This window comes from Oncorhynchus gorbuscha, linkage group LG21, assembly GCF_021184085.1.
Source record: "Oncorhynchus gorbuscha isolate QuinsamMale2020 ecotype Even-year linkage group LG21, OgorEven_v1.0, whole genome shotgun sequence".
NCBI lineage: Eukaryota > Metazoa > Chordata > Actinopteri > Salmoniformes > Salmonidae > Oncorhynchus > Oncorhynchus gorbuscha.
In genome coordinates this window covers 51,511,941-51,539,940 of record NC_060193.1, presented here as the reverse complement: position 1 = coordinate 51,539,940, position 28,000 = coordinate 51,511,941, and the positions used below count along the sequence as shown (strand labels likewise).

Genomic DNA, 28,000 nt, shown 5'->3' with positions numbered 1-28,000 from the left:
GAAATAAATGGCAACAATTGTAAATGTAGAAAACTGTACGCTAATGTACTTGTATGACAAACATCGCAAATTCAGACAAACAAAATCACATTTTTATTCATAGAAATCTTGGTAAAAAAAACAACAACACATTCAAATGCACAAAACTATCCCTAGACATGAATGGTAGAGCACCGTTGTCATTTCCTAGCACGGTTTGTTGATACAGGGTTGGTTCTTGGATATAAAATGAGTTGCTCAAAGTTTCTGTAAACATGTTAATACTGGGTCACAAGCTAGATGTATAGCATTATTGCAGGAACATGTTGTGGCACCAATGTTGTTATTCCTCAATTTGAACAAAGCAGATATTACAATTACGCTAGCAATATAAAATCAGTGATCAGCATAAAATAGTTATGACATGAGATATATACAATACATACGGATTCTATCGAAACAAATCTATAGACCATTCTGATTTGGCACTGGAACCATGTATGTATTCATTAATCTGTGAATCAGTGTCTAATACAGAAAGTGGTATTTTCTATTATTTCTTGACTACATTCCTGAGTGAGATTGACTGAATTGTGTGTTAAAATGATGTTATATGATGAGCTATCCATTCATTTTGAATGAAAATGGTAATGTTAAGTTAAAGGCCCAGTGCAGTCAAAAACAAAATGACTGAAATTTCAGCCTGTTTTGGTGGGTTGGAGTTTTCGCTTTCCATGGTGACGTCACCAGATGGTAAATTAGTTAATGGACCAATACGAAAGAGAGTTCCAAACCACAGTAAGGTACTTAATTTTTACCCAGAAATTATTTGATATTGAGATAAAAACAGCTGCATTGGACCTTTAAGGAAACATTTGACAGAGATTGGCAGTAAAATTAAAGTTCAAATCAGTCACTGCAATTAGTTTAGGAATATTTATAATAAGTGCGTAGAGTTTTAGGTCAAGGGTAGGAAAGAGGAACTAGGAAGTGTCAAAGGAGCATTTATTCAATAGTTGTGTCATAGTGTCATGACTTGACCTCCTTCCATTGTGAAGTACACGGTGCCATGGAACATCAGTTTAAAGACTGAATTGAGCGAGACAACAACAGATGTCTTCTCAGCCTGTTGTGAAGAAACCACATGACAGCATTCACAGAAAACCCATACTTGATGAATATTCAACCGAAACCAAAGATCATTGAAAGATGAGCTATACAATACCGGCTCGTTCTTGCACACATGTCCTCTTGCACTCCTCCTCTGTGTCAAAGCGGTTCTGGTTCCCCTCACAGGCTCCATACCAGAACTGGGCGCATGCGTTGGCCTGCTTGTCGTAATACCAGCGCATTTTGTAATCCCGACATGGGCCCTGGTCTAGGACCAGTGCACAGCGAGGGTCCAGAGGCACAAACTCTGACCGGGCAGAACACATGAAGAAGATTGTTAGTGAAGGCCCACTAAATAAACAGACGTATATAAGGATGTAGAGGCCATGGCACACTAGTATACTGATTATGTTCATTGGCAGATATAGCTAAAGCATCAACAAAATTAGGGTCAATTTCAGTTGGAATCATTCAGTAATTGATTTCGACAGGCTTTGTAGTAATCTGAACTGCTCATATGAATCAACAGACACAGGGTAGACTGCCATGACTACATAGATATAGCACAACGCTCAGCTGTTGTTGGCAGTGGGTCCAACATACCTTTGGGAAGTTTGGGTCGTGGTGCAGGCACTAGCTGGACAGAGCCTGAGGACCCAGAGGATGAAGATGCCGTTCCTGATGAGGAAGAGGACCCTCTTGTATTTGAAGATGAGGATTCCCTGGAGGAGGAGGACGTGTTGCGGTTCAACGTGGGAACGTCCCCACGACCAGTCTCCCAATCTGAGGTGTAAACACCTCCATCCTGGCCTCCCTTACGCTGCCCTTTCTGGAGCCGGAGGAATAGAAAACACACAAGGAAGAATGAGGACCAACAAAGTCCTTACCCTATTGTCAATTAGTAACAAAACACAAATACACCGTTTTAAAGCCTGAAACAGAGTAACGAGACCAGTGTTACTATAGTGAGATAATGTACAGTAGACTAAGAAGAGACAGTGTTACTATAGTGAGATAATGTACAGTAGACTAAGAAGAGACAGTGTTACTATAGTGAGATAATGTACAGTAGACTAAGAAGAGACAGTGTTACTATAGTGAGATAATGTACAGTAGACTAAGAAGAGACAGTGTTACTATAGTGAGATAATGTACAGTAGACTAAGAGGAGACAGTGTTACTATAGTGAGATAATGTACAGTAGACTAAGAGGAGACAGTGTTACTATAGTGAGATAATGTACAGTAGACTAAGAGGAGACAGTGTTACTATAGTGAGATAATGTACAGTAGACTAAGAGGAGACAGTGTTACTATAGTGAGATAATGTACAGTAGACTAAGTAGAGACAGTGTTACTATAGTGAGATAATGTACAGTAGACTAAGAGGAGACAGTGTTACTATAGTGAGATAATGTACAGTAGACTAAGAGGAGACAGTGTTACTATAGTGAGATAATGTACAGTAGACTAAGAGGAGACAGTGTTACTATAGTGAGATAATGTACAGTAGACTAAGTAGAGACAGTGTTACTATAGTGAGATAATGTACAGTAGACTAAGAGGAGACAGTGTTACTATAGTGAGATAATGTACAGTAGACTAAGAGGAGACAGTGTTACTATAGTGAGATAATGTACAGTAGACTAAGTAGAGACAGTGTTACTATAGTGAGATAATGTACAGTAGACTAAGAGGAGACAGTGTTACTATAGTGAGATAATGTACAGTAGACTAAGAGGAGACAGTGTTACTATAGTGAGATAATGTACAGTAGACTAAGAGGAGACAGTGTTACTATAGTGAGATAATGTACAGTAGACTAAGAGGAGACAGTGTTACTATAGTGAGATAATGTACAGTAGACTAAGTAGAGACAGTGTTACTATAGTGAGATAATGTACAGTAGACTAAGAGGAGACAGTGTTACTATAGTGAGATAATGTACAGTAGACTAAGTAGAGGCAGTGTTACTATAGTGAGATAATGTACAGTAGACTAAGAGGAGACAGTTCAATGGAGCCTGCAAGTCAGGTCAACTATACATTGACAGTAGATTGTTTTCTGGCAAGTGCCTCTGCTAAATGTCTGTTAATGTGCTGTATAGACCTGTACTGTGGCAGTGCCAAGGTCGATAGGCTGGGTCAGGTCTACCCTGCCACCCTGACTTTGAGTGCTGGTAGTGGTGACTGTTCGCCTCCCGTTGTTGAAGTCCTCCTGGTTGGTGGTCCCATAGCCATTGCCATAGTTCCCGTTGCCATAGTTCCCATTCTTCCCGTTCCTGTATCCATTGGTGACACGGTTGTATATCAGATCACCGTTCTCGTCTTCACAGAACTTGCTGACTAGCTTGGACTCCAGAGCTGAGAGAGAGCGACAGAGTAACAGGAGTTGTGATGACTGGGAACAGGTGATGAATCACATTGTACCGGTATTAGCCTTGGAGACTTTGCAGCAACTTGATGCAGTTAACTTGGTACATTAGGTCAATTTACAGACTACACCGTATAATAACAGTAGACCTACTGCTAACAAAGGGGCAGGAGTTTTTCTTCACTATGTCAGCTGACCAGGAACAACTCTAGAGGACAAATATACCAGGGCCATTCAACATTCAGCTAACAGTGTAATGACTTAAAGCATCATATGACACCACCTACAGATAAAACACTATGGTGTCTTAAAGGAGGCCTGGGTAAGGCAAAAATGTTATAAATATTTCTCATTTTTGCTTTTCGATAGAAATGTCAAATATATGTCAACAATCCTTCCTGCAAAGGACTATTCTACTGATTATATTGAGTGATAATCCCAAAAATCATGGCATTTTTTGTTTGGGTTTTGTGAGGAATCACTGATGACTGCACCAACACGATAAACCAAAACCAACTGAATGTAACACCAACCTGGCGTTTTAACTTTACCTGGCAGCGTGTTAAAGTCATCAATGAGGTACATGTGTTCACTATCAGGGTCCGACGCGATCAGGTTGAGCTCCCTCAGGAACTCGGACTGTGTGGGGTCCGACGTGTTCACGATCCCCAATGCGTACATCTCGATGTTGGCTGCGTGCGCCTCCCGCACCGCAATATCCAGCTTCACCGGCTCCCGCTTATCCGTCTGTCCGTCCGTAATAACTATAGCCACTTTACTGACCCCTTTGCGAGAGCTGTAGAAGGCCTCCTGGGTGGCCTTGCGGATGGCGGTGCCTGTGTGGGTGCCCTCACCTATGTAAGGGATATTTCGTATGGCCTGTTTGACGTCCTGCTTGGTCATGTGGCGCGCCAGGTTGAACTCTAGCTTGACCTCCAGGCTGTAGAGGACCAGGCCGATGCGGGTGGCGTTGCGGCCCACCGTCACGCGGTCCACCAGGGCCGCCACAAAGTCCTTGATGATCTCAAAGTTCTCCGGCCCAACGCTCTCCGAGCTGTCAATGACGAACACCAGCTCCATGGGCCGCTCCTTGCATTTGATGCCGCAACCTGGAAACAATGCAGAGATATACGATTCGGACGTAGAAAGGATGTTTTCCAATGCACTCTCAACAAAGGCCTACTGTATGTTGCAATCAATGTTAAATGATACTACACAAGCACAACAAATAAATGCTTTATTTACCACAAATCTCCTTGATCATTTTAATGATGTCTTCTCTCTGTGGGTCAAAATCCGGATTGACATGGTGACTAAATGGAATAAAAAAGACTAATGTGAACTCAAAAGACAGCTAAAGACTGAGAACTTACTGTGAGGCCCATGTCGCCTTTGAATCCTGGTCTGCCCTAAAAGGAAGCAGTAAAACATTGGTCTGATCAGTTTCTACTCTGATTGCAGTTAATTGTTTATTATAGTATGTATCCCTGTTATCGAATGAATCGCCCTGATTATAAAAGTGACCCATGACATGACTCACTGATTGTCCAGGAACTCCAGGGTCACCCAAATCACCTTTGACCCCCTTCAGGCCCCTCTCCCCTCCAGAGCCGCGGTCACCCTGTCATAGAGCCAGATAACACAAGGTCAAAGGTCACAAAAGTTCAAATACACTGCCATATGTTTCAAACCACTGTGTCTGTAGTCACCTTGGCCCCTGGGAATCCTTCCCCTGGTGGCCCCCGAGGGCCCGTCACGCCCTGAGACCCTGCCTCGCCCTGAAAGGGTCCACAAAATACAGAGAAGATTTGTCATGCTCAACTCAACATTTTAAAGAAACAAGAAAATGTTTATTTGTTTGCTTAGTTCGAATTACTAGACCTACCTTTGGGCCCTGAATACCCTGCCCAGGGGGCCCCGTTGGCCCTGGTGGGCCCGGTCGTCCAATGCCACCCTAGAAATTAGCAGAAGTTATAACCATATGTACAATAGCAATTAAAAAGTGTCAGCACAACACAACATAGCCCAACCACACTGCACTACCTGTGTCAAACCGAGCTAGTCACACAAAATGAGCTAAGCCAAGGGACAAATCCTTCACTTTTCACTTAACAAACCTAGACTTAAAAAAGTGACCTGATCTCACAGGGCAGCCGTTTCACGAGCAGGCAATTTCACAACTTGACTATCTCTGGCTTTACTGTTCATAGCCTGACACACATTAGCAAACTTACTGTAGGAGACCAGACCTACTGATGTGATGGACAGGGCTACCTCAACCCTCAGGTCTGCCCGCTCCCTAGGGCTTCTGGGGCTATAGGAGATGAAAAGCCTGGAGAGAAACCTGGATGTAATATTATAAGCTAGACTGCCGGCTCTGGGTATTGTGTTGGTTATAGGCACCCTGGCCCCAATGGTTCTCATTAGACCCTTATGTTGGGATATATTCACATGTTCTTGGAAGTGTGTTAAAATGATATATGTCCTGTAAGAATGAAACACTGATTATCGCAGCCTTTGAATAAAAGGTCCCTGGGGATATATGTTCACACGTACAAGGTGGATCTGAAATGTGGAGTCTGCCAGCATGAGGTAATACTAGTATTGATCACCATGACTCAGTGGGTTTATGACGGCGCTGAACAAGGCTAAATCGGTTTTGCATCAGAGCTGGGATTGATTCTTTGCCAACTGTTTAGCAGGTCAGCTTCTTCATGTCAGACTACAATACATACCGGTAGACCTTGTAGCCCCTCGCCGGGGGGGCCTGCTAAACCTGGCAAGCCCCTGAAGCCAATATCACCCTAAATGGGAGAAAACACACAGCTATCATGATGTCCTCTGCTAATTGAGGTCTTCTGTTCACCCAGGGCTGTTGTCACTATCCAAAATAACCCAAATCCGACACCCTCACACAGACCCATATCTTTACCTTCGGTCCAGGGATGCCCAGCCCCTCCAGGCCTGGTTCACCAGGAAGCCCCGGTAGACCAGGAGTTCCCTACAAACCCCAGGTAAACACTAGAGTCAACACTGGTACAACTCATGCAATAGCAACACATGAATAAGCAGCAGTGTTGCTCACCGTAGGGCCAGGATAACCATCGCCTTTGGGCCCAAATGGACCAGATGGACCAGGACCTCCACGATCACCCTAAAGGTTTGTGATTAAATAAAAGTACATCAAGATTCAAGTAAATAAATATCAGTACCTCAATGAATTATGCTGATTATTCCGATAAATATGTAAATCCTATGAATTATTCCCTATTATTCTAGTAGTGTGACATAGTGCGTCTCACCTTAGGACCAGGCAGCCCATAGCCTGTCTCCCCTAATGGTCCAGATGGACCAGGTGGGCCAAGATCGCCCTGAGACAAGAGTTATAATATGGTTAAGAGACAGTTATAACATGGTTATGATATGGCATAAACCTCATCTACATGGTGAATTGTAGGCATTTTGGGACAGAGGGCTGTTACCTTAGGTCCTATGATGCCCCGCCCTGGGAGTCCTGGCATACCCAGTCGACCTGGTGTCCCAGGCTCCCCCTAGAAGAGGTCAGAAGTCAAAGGTTGCAGTGTGACCACATTACACTACAATACAGAGTGTTGACTGATGATAATTGAGGACATTGTCCTCACCTTTGCTCCAGAGGGCCCGGCGATTCCAGGAGGCCCACCCAAGCCCCGAATGCCCCTCTGGCCCTGGTCTCCCTATGTTGAGAGACATCATTCGTCAAAAAATCAGCACAGAAAACCAACCTCAGAATACCACAGCTGTCCAGATTAATGAAGATTAAAATCTTGAAGCAGCGATGTGAGGAGAAAAACCTGGGAATCTTCTTACCTTCTCACCCTGGGTGCCAATCCCCGCAGCTCCCTCTGGCCCCCTCAGACCACCAACACCTGGTTCACCCTGTATAGACAAACACAAACAGACACACAAGCAAAGCATATGAATCCAATGGTCACATTCAAAGAGGTACAGTATCAACCTACGGTGACGGAGAGATGGCAGAAGATGAAATACCTTCTGTCCCGGGGCCCCATCCTCTCCTGGGAGGCCAGGAAAACCAGCCAATCCTGACGCTCCTGGCTCACCCTGAAGAGAGATCGTTGGTTGTCTGTCTCACATTACATCGACTACATATCCAAATGTGACACCACAACGAGGACAAACTACACATTGCGTTTCCATTGGAGGAGGACTCACCTTAGCCCCAGGTTCGCCAGCCCCTCTCTCTCCTGTTGAACCTAGCTCCCCTGGTAAGCCCTGGTCACCCTGTGGATGAGAGGAGCACCCATACACAGTCATTAGCATTAGCGATCGCCTAAACATACCATAACCACAATTGATCCAAAAGTAAAGTCAAGGAAGAAGCATTCAAACACAGACCTTGGGCCCTGGATATCCATCTCCTTGTGGACCCCTGCCCCCTGGTGGCCCCCGAGGCCCCTCCATACCCTGGTAGGACAGGAAGCACAAAGTAGGCACATTAGGACAGTAATCCATAAACTATGTATGGGTGATACTTGGTGAAACCTGTAATAATGAATAGGTGGGCCTACGTACCTTCTCCCCCTGAATGCCCAGCCCTGGCAGGCCGAGAGGCCCTGGAAAACCTGGAGGGCCAAAGCCACCCTGAGGGTCACAAAGAGAGTCATTGTTGGCATCATAGCTATAATTACACCAACACAAGCTTGTGGATGTGTTACAGGAACAGTGAATTAAATAAATATACAAAAAGTACATAAACATACATATATATTAGTTTGGATATTCACCCTTTCATTAACTGTTATTAAATGAAGGGAAAGTAGTCAACATAACACAAATACTGTGCTAAAAATCCTCCTGCTAGTCACCTTGCTATTAAATATTGAGAATGTTCATGCAATTTACTATTTTGATAGGCAATAAAGTAAACCAACTCCAGATCCAATGACCCAGTAATAGTGGGGCAAAAAAGTATTTAGTCAGCCACCAATTGTGTAAGTTCTCCCACTTAAAAAAGATGAGAGGCCTGTAATTTTCATCATAGGTACACTTCAACTATGACAGACAAAATTAGGGGGGGAAAAAATCCAGAAAATCACATTGTAGGATTTTTAATGAATTTATTTGCAAATTATGGTGGAAAATAAGTATTTGGTCAATAACAAAAGTTTATCTCAATACTTTGTTATATACCCTTTGTTGGCAATGACAATAGAGGCCTCATATATAACCTCGGTCTGAATGAGACCCAGACGCCAGTGCTTCTGGCCATCCTTACCCAAGGCGCTTTATGTGTTCCTGGGGAACACTGCGTGTTTGTGTGAAGGCCATTCACCCAGATGTAGTTTTACAGTCTATACTGTACCTCGTCTCCTTTGATTCCAGCGCCGGGCTGTCCTCTGGGCCCCCTCGGCCCCTCCAGGCCCCGGTCCCCCTGCGGAGGGACAAACACAGCTCTTAAATTATTTTCAACTCTGCAGTCTCTCACACACCCGAGAGAGAAACTCACACCAGCCATTCAGTGAAGGCAGAATCCCAATTTGAGATCTGTGCCCATAACTCAGACTTTCATCTACTGATGTCAATGAGTGATATAGATTTCAGATTAGGATTCTGCTCTAAGAAAGATAACAGCAACACAGACAGTGATTAATTGATGGGAAAACAACCATGATCCCGCTAACCAACAACCACAAGGCTGATGGGAACAATGGAACATTCTGGAAACGTTAAACTGAGCTTTTCCTTACGTCTTGGCAAAAGGTTCAAGCATTCTGTTGTAATTTGTGTTTACGTCTATCTATGTGCCACACCGAGGATGGTTCGCAAGGTGACAACGGACGTTCATTTACTGTGTCTGTTCCTGAGGTGAGAGACAGGAAGTCTAAACAGGAACGTGCAAGGGGTTCTGGAAACTTCTTCAGATATCTTCCCAGCCTTGCATGCATCCACTCTGGACCTCCAAGGAAAGTTCCAGGGAGACCACACAGGTCGAGGCGGGTTCTGACAGATGTTGAGATGCTGGAGGACATGTTTAGTGTTACTCTCATTTTTCCAGCGAAGGGCTTTGGCACTGAGCGTGAGTAGATCAGCACTGGGGGAGATGGAAACCACAGCGACCACCTGAATGTCGCCGAGTGTTCTTTGTACTTAGTTACTGCAGGAGTCAGGCTCCGACTTGAAAATGATAAAGACTAAAATAAATAAACATGGTGAAGGACTTTACACAAGAATCAAATTTGAAGCAGAGAGAGATGTGTGTAAAACATGTCCATTACCTCAGAGGTTACCTCAGGTCTGGGGAGAATACACTCTGCAGCTACAGCATTAGCAATACCTAAGGACAAACCAGCAACATACCTGCACCGGAGCTTAGATATAATGTACTCATAAATCCCCCATTTCTTCACCCCAGCAGGTGTTGATGACAAGGGTAGTAGGAAAAATCTTTTCAGCTCTCATGAATCTGGAACTTGTCAGAACTTGTGTGACTAGCAACAGAGCACTACTGCTCATAACCAGAGCTGTGTGTCTGGGGTCAGCCTCAATGCAGGAAAGTAAAAGCCTTGAGGCCATCTCTAACGGTAGACGCTTCTAGATGACTGGTGGAAACTCACACATTTATCTGGCACTTTACCCTGGAGAGAGTGACTATCTCTAATGATAGGATCTGAGTGGACTGAGGTTTCTATGAAAAACATGCAATAAAAAGAATGCATCTCCTCAGTCAGTTGACTAGACTATTATGAGTCAAAGTTGCAACTTCGCCAAACAGAGATCACATTTGGCATGATGTTACTAAAGTGCGTTCCCAAAACGTAATCAAGCGTTGTTTACACGGGCCATTCAGGAATGATCAAAACAATTGTTGATCGGTGTTACCTCACCTGCCACTGGAAGCATGTTTTCCTTGTCGCGAAGTAGGCAATATATATCTATATAAAACTGTCATTACCATAACACAACTCTCTCTCTAAAGGAATGGCATGTTTGCATTGCATTTACAACCATTCTCTTACAAGTCGCAACAAGGGCGTAAGCTACAGTATAACATAATATCTTTTGAAGGCAAGACACTCACTGCAATTCAAATAGCATAGCCGTATCCTGGCAACACTGGAGTTCAGAGGATATGTAAGAGCAGGGAGAAAGAGAGAGGTCTGGTTTGGGCAGATGTGGCCCATGTGTGCCTGAGCAACCCAGTGAAAAGCAGATGGACTCATTTCTTCCTTCTGGTCTCAGTTGAATGACTCACTCCTTTCATGTTCTACAGGGATTCTGAATAGCTTCTGGGTGTTTCCCAGCCCAGGGCCTGTATGGGTTCACCTGACGTCCTTTGGAACTCTGCCTACCTGCATGCTGGAGGTTACTCCGTAGTAGAACAAGAAATCACTGATCGATAGATCCATTGCATGTGACACTGTGATACCAAATAGAGGTGTAATTCAGATGGACTTTTATGGTGCTGCGTCTTCTCCTATAACCATCATCCATGTGATGTTGCTGGTTTTACAGCCACATATCTGGAGCCCAGACCGGGACACATCTCTGCAGACGCTCAGTCATACCTTTGGCCCGGCGAAGCCTTCTCCTATAGGACCCTTCTCTCCTTGGACGCCCTGTGGCCCTTGAGGCCCCTGTGAAACAAATCAACCAATGGTGAACAGCCTTGAATAACCATAGACTCCATACACAGCTACATGAACACCCATTTCACTGAGTCATTTATGAGTATTCATAAATGCAAGCGTACATTGTGGTCAAGTATGCGTACATTGTGGTCGTGCTAACTCACCGGTTGTCCAGGCTCCCCTAAGCCAGGTGGCCCTGGAGGCCCCAGTCGCCCCTGGAACCCCACATCACCCTGCAGAGAGAGAGTGGAACACCCGCGAGGTGAGATACAACAGGTGGTTGGGGGAAAATGTAATTCCCTCATTTTTCAAAACAATGGGATGGAGTGATACCTTGGGTCCAGGAAGCCCAATCCCAGTTTCTCCTTGGATTCCAGGTGGCCCAGAAAGTCCCCGCTCCCCCTATAAAACACACACACACACACACACACACACACACACACACACACACACACACACACACACACACACACACACACACACACACACACACACACGTAACCATGTAGGAACAGACACACACACACTTCAGTATACAGGAAATTCATATCGAAAAGTGTTTGGCACAACAGCAATTCATAACTCTGTGTCTCTCCCTCCTTCTCCTCCACTATGGGCCATCAAGACCAGAACTCTTCGAATGAGGCGACATCATTTCCTTTGAATTCCTCTTATCTCTAACCTCACACCATCTCTAACCCAGCCATTACCTCACCACATAAACCAATACACATACACACACTGAACTCAAACCTGAACTTTTTCCCCCTCACACATCTTCCATCAATCAAATTCTACTGGGGGGGGGGGGGGGGGGGTTCAGGCTAGCACTAGGTGTTCTGAAACTCCTGGAGAATTCCCTCATAGTCAAATCACTATTGTTAAAAGCCATTATTCAAAACACAGTGCCCTCTGTAATTATTGGGACAGTGAATCATTTTTTTCTCTTATGGCTCTATGCTCCAAAAGTTTGGATTTGAAATCAAACAATGACTGAGGTTAAAGTTCACTGTCAGCTTTAATTTGAAGGTATTTTCATCCATATCCGGTGAATCGTGTTTTTTTTAACAGCACTTTTTGTGCCCCCCATGAGTAAGTTAGACACACAAATGTCATACCTTCCCTGTTACTGTTATGGTGAGAGGTTAGCATGTATTGGGGGTATGATATTTGTGCATCTTTCTCACTCATCATTATTGATGATTCACTCAGTTTGATCCGTAATCATGGTAGCATCTGCATTGATGTATAAGTGTTTAGAAACATATTATATTCTTAATTACAATAAAAGTGACTCCAAAATTACACAATACATCACTTAACATTCATTTTTTTGGGGCTCATAATAATCTGAAACAGAACCAAAACAAAGAGCAAATGCATTCAAATGTGTAGAGTTACAAGCTTGACGTAGTCTTTGTATGCTATGAATATTCGACCATATACTTAACGTTTTACTACTTTAATACACATAAGTGAAATGGGGGGGACTATGTACTTAAAGTGCTGTAATTTCAAAACGGTTCACCCAATATGGGTGAAAAAAAACTACATTTAAAGCTGACAGTCTGCACTTCAACTTCAAAATCATTGTTTGATTTCAAATCCAAACTTTTGGAGTATAGAGCCAAAAGAAGAAAACATGCTTCACTGTTCCAATAATTATGTATGGCATTCTAATAGCAGTGTGAGAAGACTGATAGTCTACATACCGCACATTTTTTTCTGTTCCATTTCCAACATGTCGTGCGAAGCTAAATGTCAGACATTAGTCTGCCATTCATTTGATCTTGGATGATAGTCAAACAAGCAACATGAAGAATCTTTCGAAACAATTAAGCTTCTGACTGCCTGACTGAGAGTGTGGGCATATGTCAGACTTGGCAGTAATGTTGCTGAGAGAAGTTTGAAAAACAAACTGACAAGATAATGACATGATTACAAATCCCTCAAAGGGTCTGTGGCGTTCGTGCAATGACTGATGATACTTAGAAAGTAATGTATCCATTCAAAACATTAATGTACACATACTTGGTCAATCGTCTGCCATCTGCTTTTGGGCCACACTTGAATCAGTCTTTCTGTAGCTCTGGTCCAGGGCGTGACGTGCGGCTTGCAGAAGGCTCAGCATCGGCAACCCGCACGGAACACCCTGGACCAGAGCTAGTCAGTCTACTCAGTGGGAATGATACCAGCGTAGTACTCAATACCGAGGTCTCGAGACTAGAGGTTGACCGATTATGATTTTCCGATACCGATTATTGGGGGAACAAAAAGGCCGATACCGATTTAAAAATCTGCCGAATTGTATTTATTTATTTGTAATAATTAAAATTACAACAATACTGAAGGAACACTTATTTTAACATAATACATCAATAAAATCAATTTAGCCTCAAGTAAATAATGAAACATTTTTTAAATAATGCAAAAACAAAGTGTTGGAGAAGAAAGTAAAAGTGCAATATGTGCTATGTAAGAAAGCTAACGTTTCAACATGAGAACATATGAAAGCTGGTGGTCCCTTTTAACATGTCTTCAATATTCCCAGGTAAGAAGTTTTAGGTTGTAGTTATTATAGGAATTATAGGACTATTTCCCTCTATACCATTTGTATTTCATTAACTATTGGATGTTCTTATAGGCACTTTAGTATTGCCAGTGTAACAGTATAGCTTCAGTCCCTCTCCTCGCTCCTCCCTGGGCTCGAACCAGCAACACAACGACAATTAGCACGCGCTAACTAGCTAGCCATTTCACTTCGGTTACACGAGCTTAATCTCGGGAGTTGATAGGCGTGAAGTCATAAATAGCGCAATGCTTGACGCACAACGAAGAGCTGCTGTCAAAACGCACGAAAGTGCTGTTTGAATGAATGTTTACGCGCCTGCTTCTGCCTACCACCACGCAGTCAGATACTTGTATGCTCAGTCAGATTATATGCAACGCAGGACATGCTAGATAATATTTAGTAATATCATCAACCATGTGTAGTTAACTAGTGATTATGATTGATTCTTTTTTTTATAAGAAGTTTAATGCTAGCTAGCAACTTATCTTGGCTTATTGCAGTCGAGTAACAGGCAGTATTCTTGTGGAGTGCAACTTAATCGGCCATTCCGATTAATCTGTCGACCTCTACTGGAGACTACATATTGAGTATCTCGGTCTTGTCTCGGGTGTTGGATACATGTGAACTCGGTCTTGACTCAGAGTAAAAAAAAACATTGAATTATCAGCTTCCATTCAGTCAGCCAGATACACACAGTCCCATCTTTAAACATTCATATCTTAATAGCCTTTATATCTATTATAGACATTTTTGCAGTCACAAACCTATTGGACCCAGGCCAGTGTGTGACAGGTTGGTGATTCTGAAAGGACAGCCCACTCATGTAGGAGAGTGCATATTTTGTAAAACACGAAGGGCCAGTGGTGTGGTGTATATGCAGGTACTGTATAAGCCTTATACCCACTTTTTTTCAGTGGGCATTGCGTATACTTACTTCTTAATCCCCACTGAGCGTACCAAAGTAGTGTAGTTAAAAAATATATTATATATACAGTGGGGCAAAAAAGTATTTAGTCAGCCACCAATTGTGCAAGTTCTCCCACTTAAAAAGATGAGAGAGGCCTGTAATTTTCATCATAGGTACACTTCAACTATGACAGACAAGATTAGGGGGAAAAAAAATCCAGAAAATCACATTGTAGGATTTTTAATTAATTTATTTGCAAATTATGGTGGAAAATAAGTATTTGGCCAATAACAAAAGTTTCTCAATACTTTGTTATATACCCTTTGTTGGCAATGGCAGAGGTCAAACATTTTCTGTAAGTCTTCACAAGGTTTTCACACACTGTTGCTGGTATTTTGGCCCATTCCTCCATGCAGAACTCCTCTAGAGCAATGATGTTTTGGGGCTGTTGCTAGGCAACATGGACTTTCAACTCCCTCCAAAGATTTTCTATGGGGTGGAGATCTGGCTGGATTCCACTCCAGGAATTTGAAACACTTCTTACGAAGCCATTCTTTCGTTGCCCGGGCGGTGTGTTTGGGATCATTGTCATGCTGAAAGATCCAGCCACGTTTCATCTTCAATGCCCTTGCTGATCGAAGGAAGTTTTCACTCAAAATCTCACGATACATGGCCCCATTCATTCTTTCCTTTACACGGATCAGTCGTCCTGGTCCCTTTGCAGAAAAACAGCCCCAAAGCATGATGTTTCCACCCCCATGCTTCACAGTAGGTATGGTGTTCTTTGGATGCAACTCAGCATTCTTTGTCCAGCAAACACGACGAGCTGCGTTTTTACCAAAAAGTTATATTTTGGTTTCATCTGACCATATGACATTCTCCCAATCTTCTTCTGTGTCATCCAAATGCTCTCTAGCAAACTTCAGATGGGCCTGGACATGTAATGGCTTAAGCAGGGGGACAAGTCTGGCACTGCAGGATTTGAGTCCCTGGCGGCGTAGTGTGTTACTGATGGTAGGCTTTGTTACTTTGGTCCCAGCTCTCTGCAGGTCATTCACTAGGTCCCCCCGTGTGGTTCTGGGATTTTTGCTCACCGTTCTTGTGATCATTTTGACCCCACGGGGTGAGATCTTGCGTGGAGCCCCAGATCGAGGGAGATTATCAGTGGTCTCTGTACATCTTCCATTTCCTAATAATTGCTCCCACAGTTGATTTCTTCAAACCAAGCTGCTTACCTATTGCAGATTCAGTCTTCCCAGCCAGGTGCAGGTCTACAATTTTGTTTCTGGTGTCCTTTGACAGCTCTTTGGTCTTGGCCATAGTGGAGTTTGGAGTGTGACTGTTTGAGGTTGTGGACAGGTGTCTTTTATACTGATAACAAGTTCAAACAGGTGCCATTAATACAGGTAATAAGTGGAGGACAGAGGAGCCTCTTAAAGAAGAAGTTACAGGTCTGTGAGAGCCAGAAATCTTGCTTGTTTGTAGGTGACCAAATACTTATTTTCCACCATAATTTGCAAATAAATTCATTAAAAATCCTACAATGTGATTTTCTGGATTTTTTCCCCCCTAATTGTCTGTCATAGTTGAAGTGTACCTATGATGAAAATTACAGGCCTCATCTTTTTAAGTGGGAGAACTTGCACAATTGGTGGCTGACTAAATACTTTTTTGCCCCACTGTGTGTGTGTGTGTGATGTTTTATGGAATATCTGCATAGGCCCATTATCACTCATGTATTCCAGTGGCACATTGTGTTAGCAAATCCAAGTTTATAATTGTAAAAGACTAATTGATGATTAGAAAACCATTTTGCAATTATGTTAGCACAGCTGAAAACTGTTGTCCTGATTAAAGAAGCAATACAATTGGCCTTCTTTAGACTAGTTGAGTACCTGGAGCATCAGCATGTGGGTTTGATAACAAGCTCAAAATGGCAAGAAACAAAGAACTTTCGTCTGAAACTCATCCGTCTATTCTTGTTCTGAGAAATGAAGGCTATTCCATGCAAGAAATTGCCAAGAAACTGAAGATCGCGTACAACGCTGTGTATTGCTCCCTCAAAACACCAGTCTCAACTCCAACAATGAAGAGGTGACTCCAGGATGCTGGCCTTCTATGCAGAGTTGCAAAGAAAAAGCCATATCTCAGACTGGCCAATAAAAAGAAAATATTAAGATGGGCAAAAGAACAGACACTGGACAAAGGAACGCTGTCTGGAGCCGCCTCTTCACTGTTGATGTTGAGACTGGCGTTTTGCGGGTAATATTTAATGAAGCTGCCAGTTGAGGACTTGTGAGGCGTCTGTTTCTCAAACTAGACACTAATGTACTTGTCCTCTTGCTTAGTTGTGCACAGGGGCCTCCCACTCCTCTTTCTATTCTGGTTTGAGCCAGTTAGCGCTGTTTTGTGAGGGGAGTAGTACACAAAGTTGTAAGAGATCTTCAGTTTCATTCTCGGTAACAAGGAGGGTAGGAGAGACGTTTCAACTTATGATATCTACCAGTAAATGCTAAATAATGCAACGTTGGGTATGCAAACCAAGTTTGATCTGAAGTGTTGGTTAGTAGGCTATTTGTAATGCGCAATTGTCATCATGTGCTGTTTGCATCTGGGGTGCAGGCATGGGTGGACATAGTCCCACAAGCTGGGGAGCCAGGACCTGCCAGGCCAAGCGGTGTGTAATCATGTTTGCCAAGGGAAGCCAGAAAAAACATGTCTGTTTCTGGTCTGCCTATGTTGATGTCCTGCAGTAGCTAGATTGCTAAATCGGCCCTTTGGCAAACCATGGATGGAGACGGGGATTTGGAATTGTGGTTTTGAATGAACTGTCTGCACAGGCCAATGATTATGACGGCAATTCTGATCTAACCATAACTGAATATGTTGTTCCACAGGCCTGAGATGATTGAAGTTCAATATGTAGACTAGATGTAGCCTAGTAGGCTCACGTTAACTAGCTAGAAAACTTAACTGGTTCATTGTTGCCCATGCAAGGAGGTCAGGCTAGGTCGTGTATATGACAGCAAAAGCTAAAAGTGTATTGTATGACAGAGCCATAGACCGTTTTGCCAACATGAAAGAGAGGAGGATGGCATTGGTGTTCAACTAGTGTGAGTGCAAAAAATATGCACACAAAAATCAGAACCAGGGACAGCCACATGATATTTCACAACATTGATTGGACTAAATTGCTTTTGGTATCTTTACATTTGTTTTCAGTATATTAAACTAAGCATATATAGCCTCGTTGATTTGATGATGTTTGAATGTTTAAGTTGAAATGGTGCTGGAATTAGCGGAGGCAGTGCCCCTGTGGTCTTTGTGCTGACCTGCGGTAACTCTGTGGTTCTAAATCAGTAGCTGTTTAGTAAACTGTCAAAACATTAACTTGCTTGATCATGCTGCAGGTGATAACTGTGTGTGTAGCTGAATTTATGCCACCACTGTGTGACTTGTCTTTTTGTTGTCACAACCTTATTGTATATATTGGTGGCGCATGAATTAATGGGTTATAGAGCAAATACCGCAATTATCACAACAGGTTGTAATTTTGATTTTTTTACTGGCTTGGCTTGCTCAGCGATTTTTTTTTCCCACCCACCGCTACTGGCCAGGCCCACCCAGATATGATCTGGTTTAAGCATTGTTGTGGACTTAGAACATAATATTTTTTCTATACAAAAAAAATTGATGTTGAGAATGAAAATCTGAAAAAACTATAGGAAAACATAGGAATTTTCGCACAGGGCGCCTTTGGGAACGTTTTGGCAAAATGAGAGTATACCTGATTTTTCAGTCACCACTACATAGGGCCGATGGAAAGACAACAGTCACACACAGCATGATGTTAAAGGATAAGTAATCCATTCACTCAGACATAATAAACCAGTGGGTCCCAATCATAAAACCATACAAAAACACAACCATTAAGCATTTCCCATTGCAAAAACATTTGAAATTTAGCACAAAGTAAGTGGTAAACTAAAGTTAAAATGCAACAATGTTTCATACACAAGTTATTTTCAAAGAGATGGCTAACAACAGCAAGCGCACTGCAATAAAATTTAAAAAATCCACTCACCAGATGACGATTATTTGAAACATAACTTCTTGTTGAAGTTATTATTGAAAAGGGGGAAGCTAACAAATTAGCAATAACACCTGCTGCTGCAAACTAGCCTACAAAAAAGCTAGCTAGGCCATGGGAAAACTACAGCTCGCTATTGCACAGTGACCTCTTGGCCTTCGAAAAGGCTTTTGTAAAAAACGGTCCCACACAATAAATCAACATGTGATTGGTTGATTCCACTGTCATTCCAAAATGTTGCCAAAATACAGTTTAATAGCAGATGCCTTCTATCGCGCTTTCTGATGGCCTAGCCAATGGCTGACTTAGTTAGCTAGATTTTTCTCCCCAGAGACCAGCAAAATAAAAATCCTGATTGGATGTTTTTTTTCTCACTTCAGTGTTAACCCTTTCCGTTCCAACAAAAACTGAAGAGATTAAATCAGAACATCATTGAAAAGAATAATATCATTATAATAATGATTTTATAAATCCTTAGCCCTTCTTTCATGTTATAGAAGGCATATTTTTCCCCACTGTAATAATTTGTAGAGTGGCTCTATTTTCTCTCAGCATGCATTTTTCCACTATTCTGAATGTCTAAAGAATCCATATGTTGTTCTGAAATATGAACACAGAAACACTCTTATTATGGTGGTGATTTGACAAAATGACTATCTTCTGGTCTCGGTCTGGACTTGGTGTCAGATCTGATCCAAACCAGATTCCATAAACCCAGACAGAACTGATGTAGTCCTGCCAATAAACTATGATGTAGTTTATTAGTTATCAGTATGGATTTGAGATAGTTTCAACCCATTGATCAAATGTGACCTAAGGAGTGGGGGATATTCTGGCACGTAAGACAGACCAGTCAGTCAGTCAGTCAGTCAGTCAGTCAGTCAGTCAGTCAGTCAGTCAGTCAAAGTAGTTGCTTTCTCTTCCATCCTATGGGCAGATGTGGTTCATCTAACTAATGGCTTTCTGTGAATGATACTGTTAATGAAAGGTATTGGGTATTATTAAGTAAAACTCACTTTTTTCCCCATGATACCCTCAGGCCCGACATCGCCATTTGGACCAGGTAAACCCTGTGAGAAGACAGAATAAAGTAGTCTACAAATGGACAAGTATACAAACACAATTGAGTTTTAAATTTAGAGGACAGCTTGAAGGACATGTTTCACTTAGATAGTAAACTGGGGTCTGTCAGTGACTAACCATTGAAACTACCTTGCTTGTGACATTCTTAACAAAGATGGCCGACACAAAGGATTCTAGAACAGAGGCTTACCTGTAGCCCTCTGTTTCCCCTGGTGCCAACGGGCCCCTCAGGCCCCTGGAGAAGGAGGGGGTCAGTCAGTTCATGTCAAAACATAACAAACAAACAGAAGGCACAGTCAACACTGTCTGCATTCATCAGTGCTACATCATAGCCCAGACAAACAAAAACTATCCAGCAACACAAAAGGTTGGCTAAAGTATAAACAGACTGGTATGTACTGACACTAAAGCTAAACACATAAAATACCATTAAACAAAAATGCACTGCAGCTCGCATTCATGGAGCTAAAGAAGACACTTTGACCCAATGGTCCCTTAGGTCAGGGGTGTCAAACTCATTTAGTTCATTGTTTAAATATGTTTTTTTAATTACTCAAACCGCCCAAGGGCGGGATTGGATCCCGTCGCAGGCCGGATCCAGCCCGCATACCATATGTTTGACACCCCTGCCTCAGGTCCTTGGTAGGGGTGCGATTGGGACGGGGGCAGGGGAGTTGTAACTTAATTTGACTAAATAAAAAAACATTTGATGACAAAAAAGAAAAGAAAAAGACACTGTACCCTATCTCCTTTGATTCCAGGCGTGCCACATTCTCCTCTCTCCCCCTACAAGGAAAATGAGGTAGGTACATTGTGTCACAGTTGCGAAATACTAGGACACCCAGAGGGATATTGATCTGGAGATTCATACTCTACCTGCTCTCCTTTGTAGCCCGACTTGCCCTGAGTAGAAACAATCTTGATTAGCGAGGAGACAGTGATCAAAACATTGTCACAGACCTCAGAACAGAGTCCTTGTCTTTATAGTTAGCAATGCTGAGTCGTTGAAGTCTGCGTCAATAGCTGTGTACATTCATCTAATAATATAACAGCAGGTGTTTTGGTTATGCCCTCTGTACTGACCTCTTCCCCATCTCGACCAGGAAGTCCACTGTGCCCGCTCTCACCCTGTAAGAAAGAGAGAATTAAGGTTTTGAAAACAGAATGACAGACTAATTGTAAGAAGACACACACAGGCAAAGCAAATCACCAGTACCTTCGATCCTTTAACACCTGGGTTCCCATCATCCCCAGAATTCCCCTTCTTGCCCTGTGGAGGGAAGGGAAATCACATCAGCATGGTATGGAGAGAAACATCTCATTTGTGGTGTGTGTGTGTGTGTGTGTGTGTGTGTGTGTGTGTGTGTGTGTGTGTGTGTGTGTGTGTGTGTGTGTGTGTGTGTGTGTGTGTGTGTGTGTGTGTGTGTGTGTGTGCTCCTCAACAGCATCTGATCAGTGTGTGGCAGCTGCTTCTGGTTTGGGAAACTGCTCTTTTGGGCTGTTGAAGGATAATGGCGGTGATTACTGTGTACAGGCCCTAATACTAAAGTACATCAAAGTACATCCAGTGGGGCTTCCTGGTTTTGACCCTCTGGAATATGATCGTCTACAATGTCTGGTCACCAAGGGAACAGTCTACAGTAGTAATTATTAGTTAGGTAAAATGACTATTACCTATTGACTGCCTTTGTCTTTAAAAAAACGAATGCATCCTTATTAGATATCCTGGAAACATACATTTTTATGTAACCTACAACAGCAGAATTCTGCAGATTTTCCCAAGTCAATATCTGTACCAGTTTGCTGATCATAAAGTGAAGTAGGAATGTTAAGCATTTGCTACACTACCACTGCTTCAGGGAAGCAGATATGAATTTCCTCCAACCACGCAAATCAATAAAGCCTTCCAACGCCCGTCAATTATCTCACGTGTAAGCATCAAGGCAGGCTTTGTGTGTTGGTACTGTACTGTCCTTCAGTTTTGAAGTAATCGTCCACTACAGGATGTTCAATTCGAAAGGGGGCTGTAATCTCAATGTATTGATGTCGAGGGGAGCTTGAGGATGATGCTGGTCATGTTCAGACACTTACCTGGAGGCCAATGGGTCCCCTCTCTCCCTTGTCACACGCACACTTCAGGGCCAGAGGACACTTAAACCACAGGGACACAGCATAGGGAGTCAGACAGGAGTTCAGACTCCTAAAGAGGAGAGTTCATTGACTAATGTGTGAAAAGGATGCAGTATATCAAGATTAGTAGGTCCAGATAACTGGGACTTACCCCCTCATCAGCCAACTCCGTCTGTGAAATGAGAAAAACAAATCATTGGTCAAAATGTAGTCCACTTCATATTTATTCTACACATATCTCATGGCGAGACAGTGACTGTTGAACAAAGTCAGGACATTCCTCTCCCCACTTGGCGCAGACATAAGTCTAGTTTTGATTTACGTTTGGTTGAGATTGTCACAGATTCCCCGGTACTGCTGCTCATTCTGTGCAGGTCTATCCCGTTCTCTAGGCGTCACTGAACTGTCTCATTACGCACACCTGATTCCAATTCCCCCTGATTAGTAATTGTATATATGTGCCCTCTATTCACCACTGTCTTGTGGGTTATTGGGTTATTGTTCCCAAGTCCATTGGGCTTGGGCTTGGGCTTGGGCTTGGGCTTGGGCTTGGGCTTGGGCTTGGGCTTGGGCTTGGGCTTGGGCTTGGGCTTGGGCTTGGGCTTGGGCTTGGGCTTGGCGGCTGTTGTTGTTGCTGTTCTTCTTCTTCTTCTGTTTGGGTTACATCCCTGTATTTTATATACGTGTTTGTTTTGGGCTTCGTCCCCATATCTTTTCATGGCATGTCTTTTTGGGTGGAGTATTAAACCCCCCTATTACAAATTCCTCCGCCTGTCTCCAATCATTTATACTATGTGACTGAACTAGTGTGAATTCAATGTTAAATCGACAAAGAAATGTCCCTGGGTATAAAAAAAATACATGACTTTAAAAAAACATCCCAAACAGTTTTCCATGCTAATTCAACGTCATGTTGAATTGTATTGTTAAAATGATGTGGAAACAAATTTGATTCAACCAGTTTTTGCCCAGTAGTTCCTTTCCATAGTTTAGGCCACAAACAGACTGCTAATGTTGGCTTATGTTTATTCATGTTGCTTGCGATTTCAATCAAATTCCTTCTGCTAGACATCTCATATTGTTATACAGAAGATTAAACACAAGTAGCCTAGCTTTAACGTTTAACAACGTTTATTAGAATTTAAAGTTACATTGTATCACCGATGTGTAGGCTACACTAATGTGGATTGTGTGTAGACTGGTCATTTTAATGTTGATTGCTGAAATACCTGTTGAGGTGCATTTTGGATTATCCAAGTGAAATGGGGTTGGTTCATGTAACCTGTTGAAAGTTGCTCATTTCAGAAGTTTAGGCTGGAGTGGTAAGTTTTCCCAGGGTTCTCTAAACTCAGTTGTGTGACTAGTTCTTAGTCCATCTCAACCTCTGCCTCCATCGAACCGTACAAGTCTACTACAACCTCCAGCCCCTGATCCTGTCAGCTGGAGACCTAATCCTAAAAAAAACTGGTACAAAAATTCTTCTGTTGCCCAAAACTTGTTATTGCTTTTCTGTCTGGACATGAAAGCCAGCCACATTCTTTATGGTGGGAGAATGGTTGAAATTCCACAGAAACAAACACAAACCACATGCAATGGTCAATATAACGTCTCGGCGCAGCCAAAGTATATTTCTGCTTGCAGAGAAGCACCTGAAGCCACCACAGAAGGTCTGCTTATTCTTACTGTGAGCGGATTGGAGCTGAACCAGACGGAGACAGAAGCATACAAGAGATAAAAGACAAGCTAATGGGACAGACAGTCTTATGACATACAGATGCTGCCTGAAACAGGATGAAAGCCTCTGTGTGGACTGGGTGCTATTGTCTACGCGACTGAAACTCAAACCAGTCCATAAGGATCTAGCAGTAGAGAGCTTAACTAATGCAAGTGCTGCTGGTTAATGTGGATTTGATGACCAGATTTTCTTGATCATGTTATGTCTAACGCCTGTGTCGACAGTTGGTTTAGAAGTCGAGTGGTGTGTGTGAGACTCATAGAGCTACTTAGCCATGCATGATCTTGCTGAGCTTCCTTCCTACTGCACAGAGCAGTTTTCCACAAAGAGTTTTAATGTAGAACATATTTTATAGTTAAACAGGTCCTGAACTCATTGTGTCTCTAGACCTACTGTACTGTTTCATGCCCAAATTAGTCTTCTTGGAGAGACATCAATGGGTTAATTTCCCTCAATACTTCCCTTAATACTTACACCTGAGGTTTAAGTTAATGTGGTTAAAATAGTTTGAAACACCAGAATGGTTTCCAACAAAATGCCTCAGCAACACCAGCCAGGGGCCACAGTCAAAAATAGTGACGTCTGCATTTCCCCATGTCAAGTTTAGACGAAACAAGGTGCTAGAGCGATAACAGTATGATCATAAAGGTACTGTGTTTGTGATGACAGAGGGGGCCAAATCACCAGGAACTATGAGAACAACTTAGCAGGTGCAGTGAGTTGAAACCACACAGGATGCCCCCAAAAAGTATATAAATTATTCTCAGTCCTAAACTGAATGTTTAAACACTAAATATACATGAGTACTTTCCAACTGGCAAAGAAAAAGCATGCGAGTCCTGACATGAGTAAGCCTACAAACTATTGTGTAATCCAAATATATTTGCATCCATTTCTTCTCAACACATTGCCAAGGCCCAGTTTGTTGAAAACATGGTAATATCCAAAAAGCGATGAGCAAACTAAGGCCCGGTTTTGACAAAGCCTGATTTGTCCTTCTGATGGAGGATGCTAATTCTCAAGAGGGAGGAGTCCACACAGATTTAAAATGCTCTACCTTCAGCAGTTATACAGCCATGAGACACATGCAGCAAACTACAGAGAGACTTCTTCTTTAGACACCTAAAAATGTGGACTGAATTTACATCTCAACAAACCACAATCTGAACCAGATGATGAAACGTGATGACGTTGCACTTACAATCTCTTTGATGACCTTGTCCACGATGCCCCTGTCCTGAAGGTTATGTAGGTAGCGATTGGCTGGGGAGCTGGCCAGCTGGCGAAGCTGTGCCACGTTGGAGGCGTCATTGGCCGCGGGCGTGATGCCCACCATGAAGAACTTCACGCCCTGGTTTTTGGCGTCTGCCACGGCGGAGAAGATGTCTGGGTTCCTGGGGTGGGGGATGCCGTCCGTCAGCAGTATGGCCACCCTGATGCTCCCTGGCTCTGACTCCTCCATGTAGATCTTGGTCAGGTTGGTGATGGCATAGGTGGTGTAGGTGCCGTGGCCGATGTATCTGATGGGCGCGATGCGAGTCTTGAAGTTAGCCACCCCCCTCCACTGCTTGAAGGTCTGCTCAATGATCACATGGCTGCTGAACTGCAGGAGGGCGGCTCGCGAGCTGAGAGCCCGGCCCGTCTGGAGATTGACCCCCTGCAGGCGTTCAACCACATCTGTGGCGAACCTCTTCTCCTGGGCGTGGTTGTCCTTGGCGCTCTCCGAGCTGTCCACCAGGAAGGCCAGCTCCAGGCCACAGCCCTCGTTCAAAAGTGCTGAGAACATGAAAAAAGGATTAACCAATTGTTAATTTATCATGTACCATGCACATTACACAAGAGGTACTGCTAATTTGTCAGTCTTTGGTTGGCAGAGGGCAGAGCTGGGGTCAATCCCATTTCAAAGCAGGAGATCCGATATGGGTAAAACTGGGTACATTCTTATGTTAACCGCTAACACCAAAGAAGGTTCATTCATCCGTTCAATCATCATGTATGTACCGGTTACAACATTAGCTACATTACATGGTTCACAGAGATGAGGTCACTACCATTTCAAAGCAGGAGATCAAACCTGGATCAAACTAGGTACTTTCTCACATCCAGCTCAAGACCAACATTGGCCAGCAACTGATCACAAGTCAGAAGGTTAAGTTCTGAGATACTGAACCTTAATGACAGAGAGAAGATTGAACCCAGAAAAGGTCTGATATGATTTATTGATCAAGGTGGAAGTGAAGCTTGGAGGGGCGCCATGACTTGAACTGTGAACTGATGTTCCTGATTCCTGTCTGATATCTAAAAGGCTCTAGAAGACACGACTCACACGAGGCATCCTAACCTACAATATTTTTATAGGAGCTAGGGCAAAGATCCAATATAAACCGGGAATAAATCACATTTATGTTCAAAGAAACATGTCCGAGAGAATGTGCCCGGGGATACATAGCTCTTGTTCTGTTCAAGGAACAGAACAGTTGCCACTGAGATGGATGGGTTTCTAAACCTGGCTGTGAGATATAATCATTTTTTAAGTGGGTCCCATCTTCTGCCAAAGACTATAAAATGAGATGATTGCAAGTTTTTCTTTGTAGCCACACATTTTTTCAGTGATGGAAGCTTAACCTATGTATTTTCTGAAGTGAAGGTATCCTACCATTTCTAGCAACACTATGTCTCAGAAAAGCTTTTCTTTGTCTCTCCTTTCAAACTAATAAACAAACTAATAAACAAGAAACTTTTTTTTTTACTCTTACATTGGCCATTCTTGGGTATGACGTTGGTTGTCAGTAGTTTGTTCTTGCCTCTCCTGTCTACGGTTCTCTCATCATAGTCATCCTGAGCCCAGAGACTGTGGAGTCTACAGAGCAGCAAGAACCAGTACAGACAGGGGGACATCACCACCTGTTCTCCTCCAGAGAGAGAGAGAACGAGAGAGAGCGAGAGAGAGCGAGAGAGAGCGAGAGAGAGAGAGAGAGAGAGAGAGAGAGAGAGAGAGAGAGAGAGAGAGAGAGAGAGAGAGAGAGAGAGAGAGAGAGAGAGAGAGAGAGATTCATCTTGTGTTCAGGTAGAAACTCACATGAACATCTGCACACCAACACAGAGGTGCAAAAGTCCACCATTGACTGAAACCCATAACCTGTATCATTTTAACTTGATCCTGCACATACTCACGAGACAGTGCTGCAGGCTCAGGTCTCCAATATACTCAGTACAGTGCTGTGTTCAGGACAGGGTAAGGTGAACGTGAGCGAAAGAGAGAATCATAGGGAAAAATGAAGACTGTTTCAGGTGTTGTTCAGGTTAAGTTCCACTTAGACTCCGGATATTGTCCTGCTCCTGTGGTGGTGATGGTGTCCAGTCTGCAGGATGGGAGCTGGTCAGGCCAGGTAGGATGTCTGCAGTCTGCTAAATGACTTAAATGTAATGTAAATGTACAGCAGCAGTGAGGGGAGGGTCTGTGAAAGGGCTGCGCTCTGGCTCACACTGGGTTCCCTGAGGTCTCTTTAGTTGCAGCCATCCTCACACAGACACAGTGAATAACAGTAGAGGCAGAACCAGCCCCTTTTCACTCACAACCACTCCATGTTTGGAGAGGGGTGGGGCAGGGAGCTCTCGAGGGGCAGGGCTAGGCTGTGGGAGAGAGTGGTGGTGAAATGTTATTTTTATAATAGTTTTCATTTTTATAAATAGGGGATGGGATGGCACATCTGGGCTGTAATTACAAAAATCATATGTATATGCATATATATATATAATATGGGCCTTTCTTGTTTGTTGCCTTGTAAATTTTACTATTATCCACTGGTGAACCAGGGTAAATTCCCGTTTCTGACCCATATTCACCTGATGTCTCATTCTGGGAATAATGGCTTCCGGAAGCCTCACCCACAGAACAAAGCAGAGCTTTTTGGAAGGAGACTGGTATAGATTTACTTCTAGGGCTCTAGGCAGCACACCTTGCTAGCACAGTTTTCAATGATTCACATTAATGTGAAGGCACTAGTCTTTGGCTGCAGCTGCAGGGGGTGAGGCAAGACTATAACAATTTTAAAAGAATAGCTGTAGCTTCTCCTCCAGAGAATTTAGCACTCCAACAATCAGTTTCAGTTCACAATTCCCTGTTCACCTTGTAATTATGGTTTGGCATTTTTAAATAGGAAGATTTTTTTACTTTTGATTCACTCCACTGTGCGAAACCAAATCTGGGATATAGAGCTCATGCAAAGGTAGTGAAAATCCAAACCCATTTCCCTGGCTGCCAGACTTCTGGCCGCCAGAAAGAGAATCATGCAGCTCTGCTCCAGCTGTGCACTTGATGGTGACAGCGTGTTTTTTTATAGCCCACAGTATTCCAAACCTGGAGGCAGAAAGCAATCAGAGGTGAGCTG

General features: G+C 43.1%; 1 protein-coding gene across 2 annotated transcripts; it reads right to left on the bottom strand.

Moving 5' to 3' along the window:
- Positions 1–70: 70 nt before the first annotated feature.
- LOC124008670 (collagen alpha-1(XXVIII) chain-like) lies at positions 71–27,129 on the bottom strand. 2 transcript variants are annotated; one of them, XM_046320155.1, is made up of 36 exons: positions 26,784–27,129; positions 26,366–26,521; positions 24,811–25,385; positions 22,026–22,046; positions 21,836–21,895; positions 20,961–21,014; positions 20,828–20,872; positions 20,621–20,647; positions 20,486–20,530; positions 19,935–19,979; positions 19,678–19,731; positions 11,426–11,494; positions 11,257–11,325; positions 11,030–11,098; positions 8,827–8,895; positions 8,037–8,105; positions 7,860–7,928; positions 7,677–7,745; positions 7,494–7,565; positions 7,311–7,379; positions 7,106–7,177; positions 6,944–7,012; positions 6,764–6,832; positions 6,547–6,615; positions 6,394–6,462; positions 6,197–6,265; positions 5,347–5,415; positions 5,171–5,239; positions 5,002–5,082; positions 4,835–4,870; positions 4,707–4,743; positions 4,013–4,570; positions 3,198–3,451; positions 1,693–1,918; positions 1,205–1,396; positions 71–1,105 (listed from the first exon to the last, which is right to left on the bottom strand). In XM_046320155.1, the coding sequence occupies exons 2-36, from the start codon at positions 26,505–26,507 to the stop codon at positions 1,101–1,103; spliced, it is 3,636 nt and encodes a 1,211-aa protein (XP_046176111.1). In that variant the 5' UTR covers positions 26,508–26,521; positions 26,784–27,129; the 3' UTR covers positions 71–1,100. The 2 variants fall into 2 exon arrangements, with proteins under 2 accessions (XP_046176111.1, XP_046176110.1); XM_046320154.1 differs by having other exon boundaries at positions 26,366–26,513.
- Positions 27,130–28,000: the final 871 nt, after the last annotated feature.

Coding starts and splice junctions, on each gene's coding strand:
- LOC124008670 (XM_046320155.1), bottom strand. CDS start 26,507: ATGTCCCCCTGTCTGTACTGGTTCTTGCTGCTCTGTAGACTCCACAGT. Junction 11,495..19,677: donor AGGGTATCATGGGGAAAAAA/GTGAGTTTTACT, acceptor TGTGTTTTATAG/GGGGAGCGGGGACTTTCTGG. Junction 5,416..6,196: donor AGGGGCTACAAGGTCTACCG/GTATGTATTGTA, acceptor GCTAATTTCTAG/GGTGGCATTGGACGACCGGG.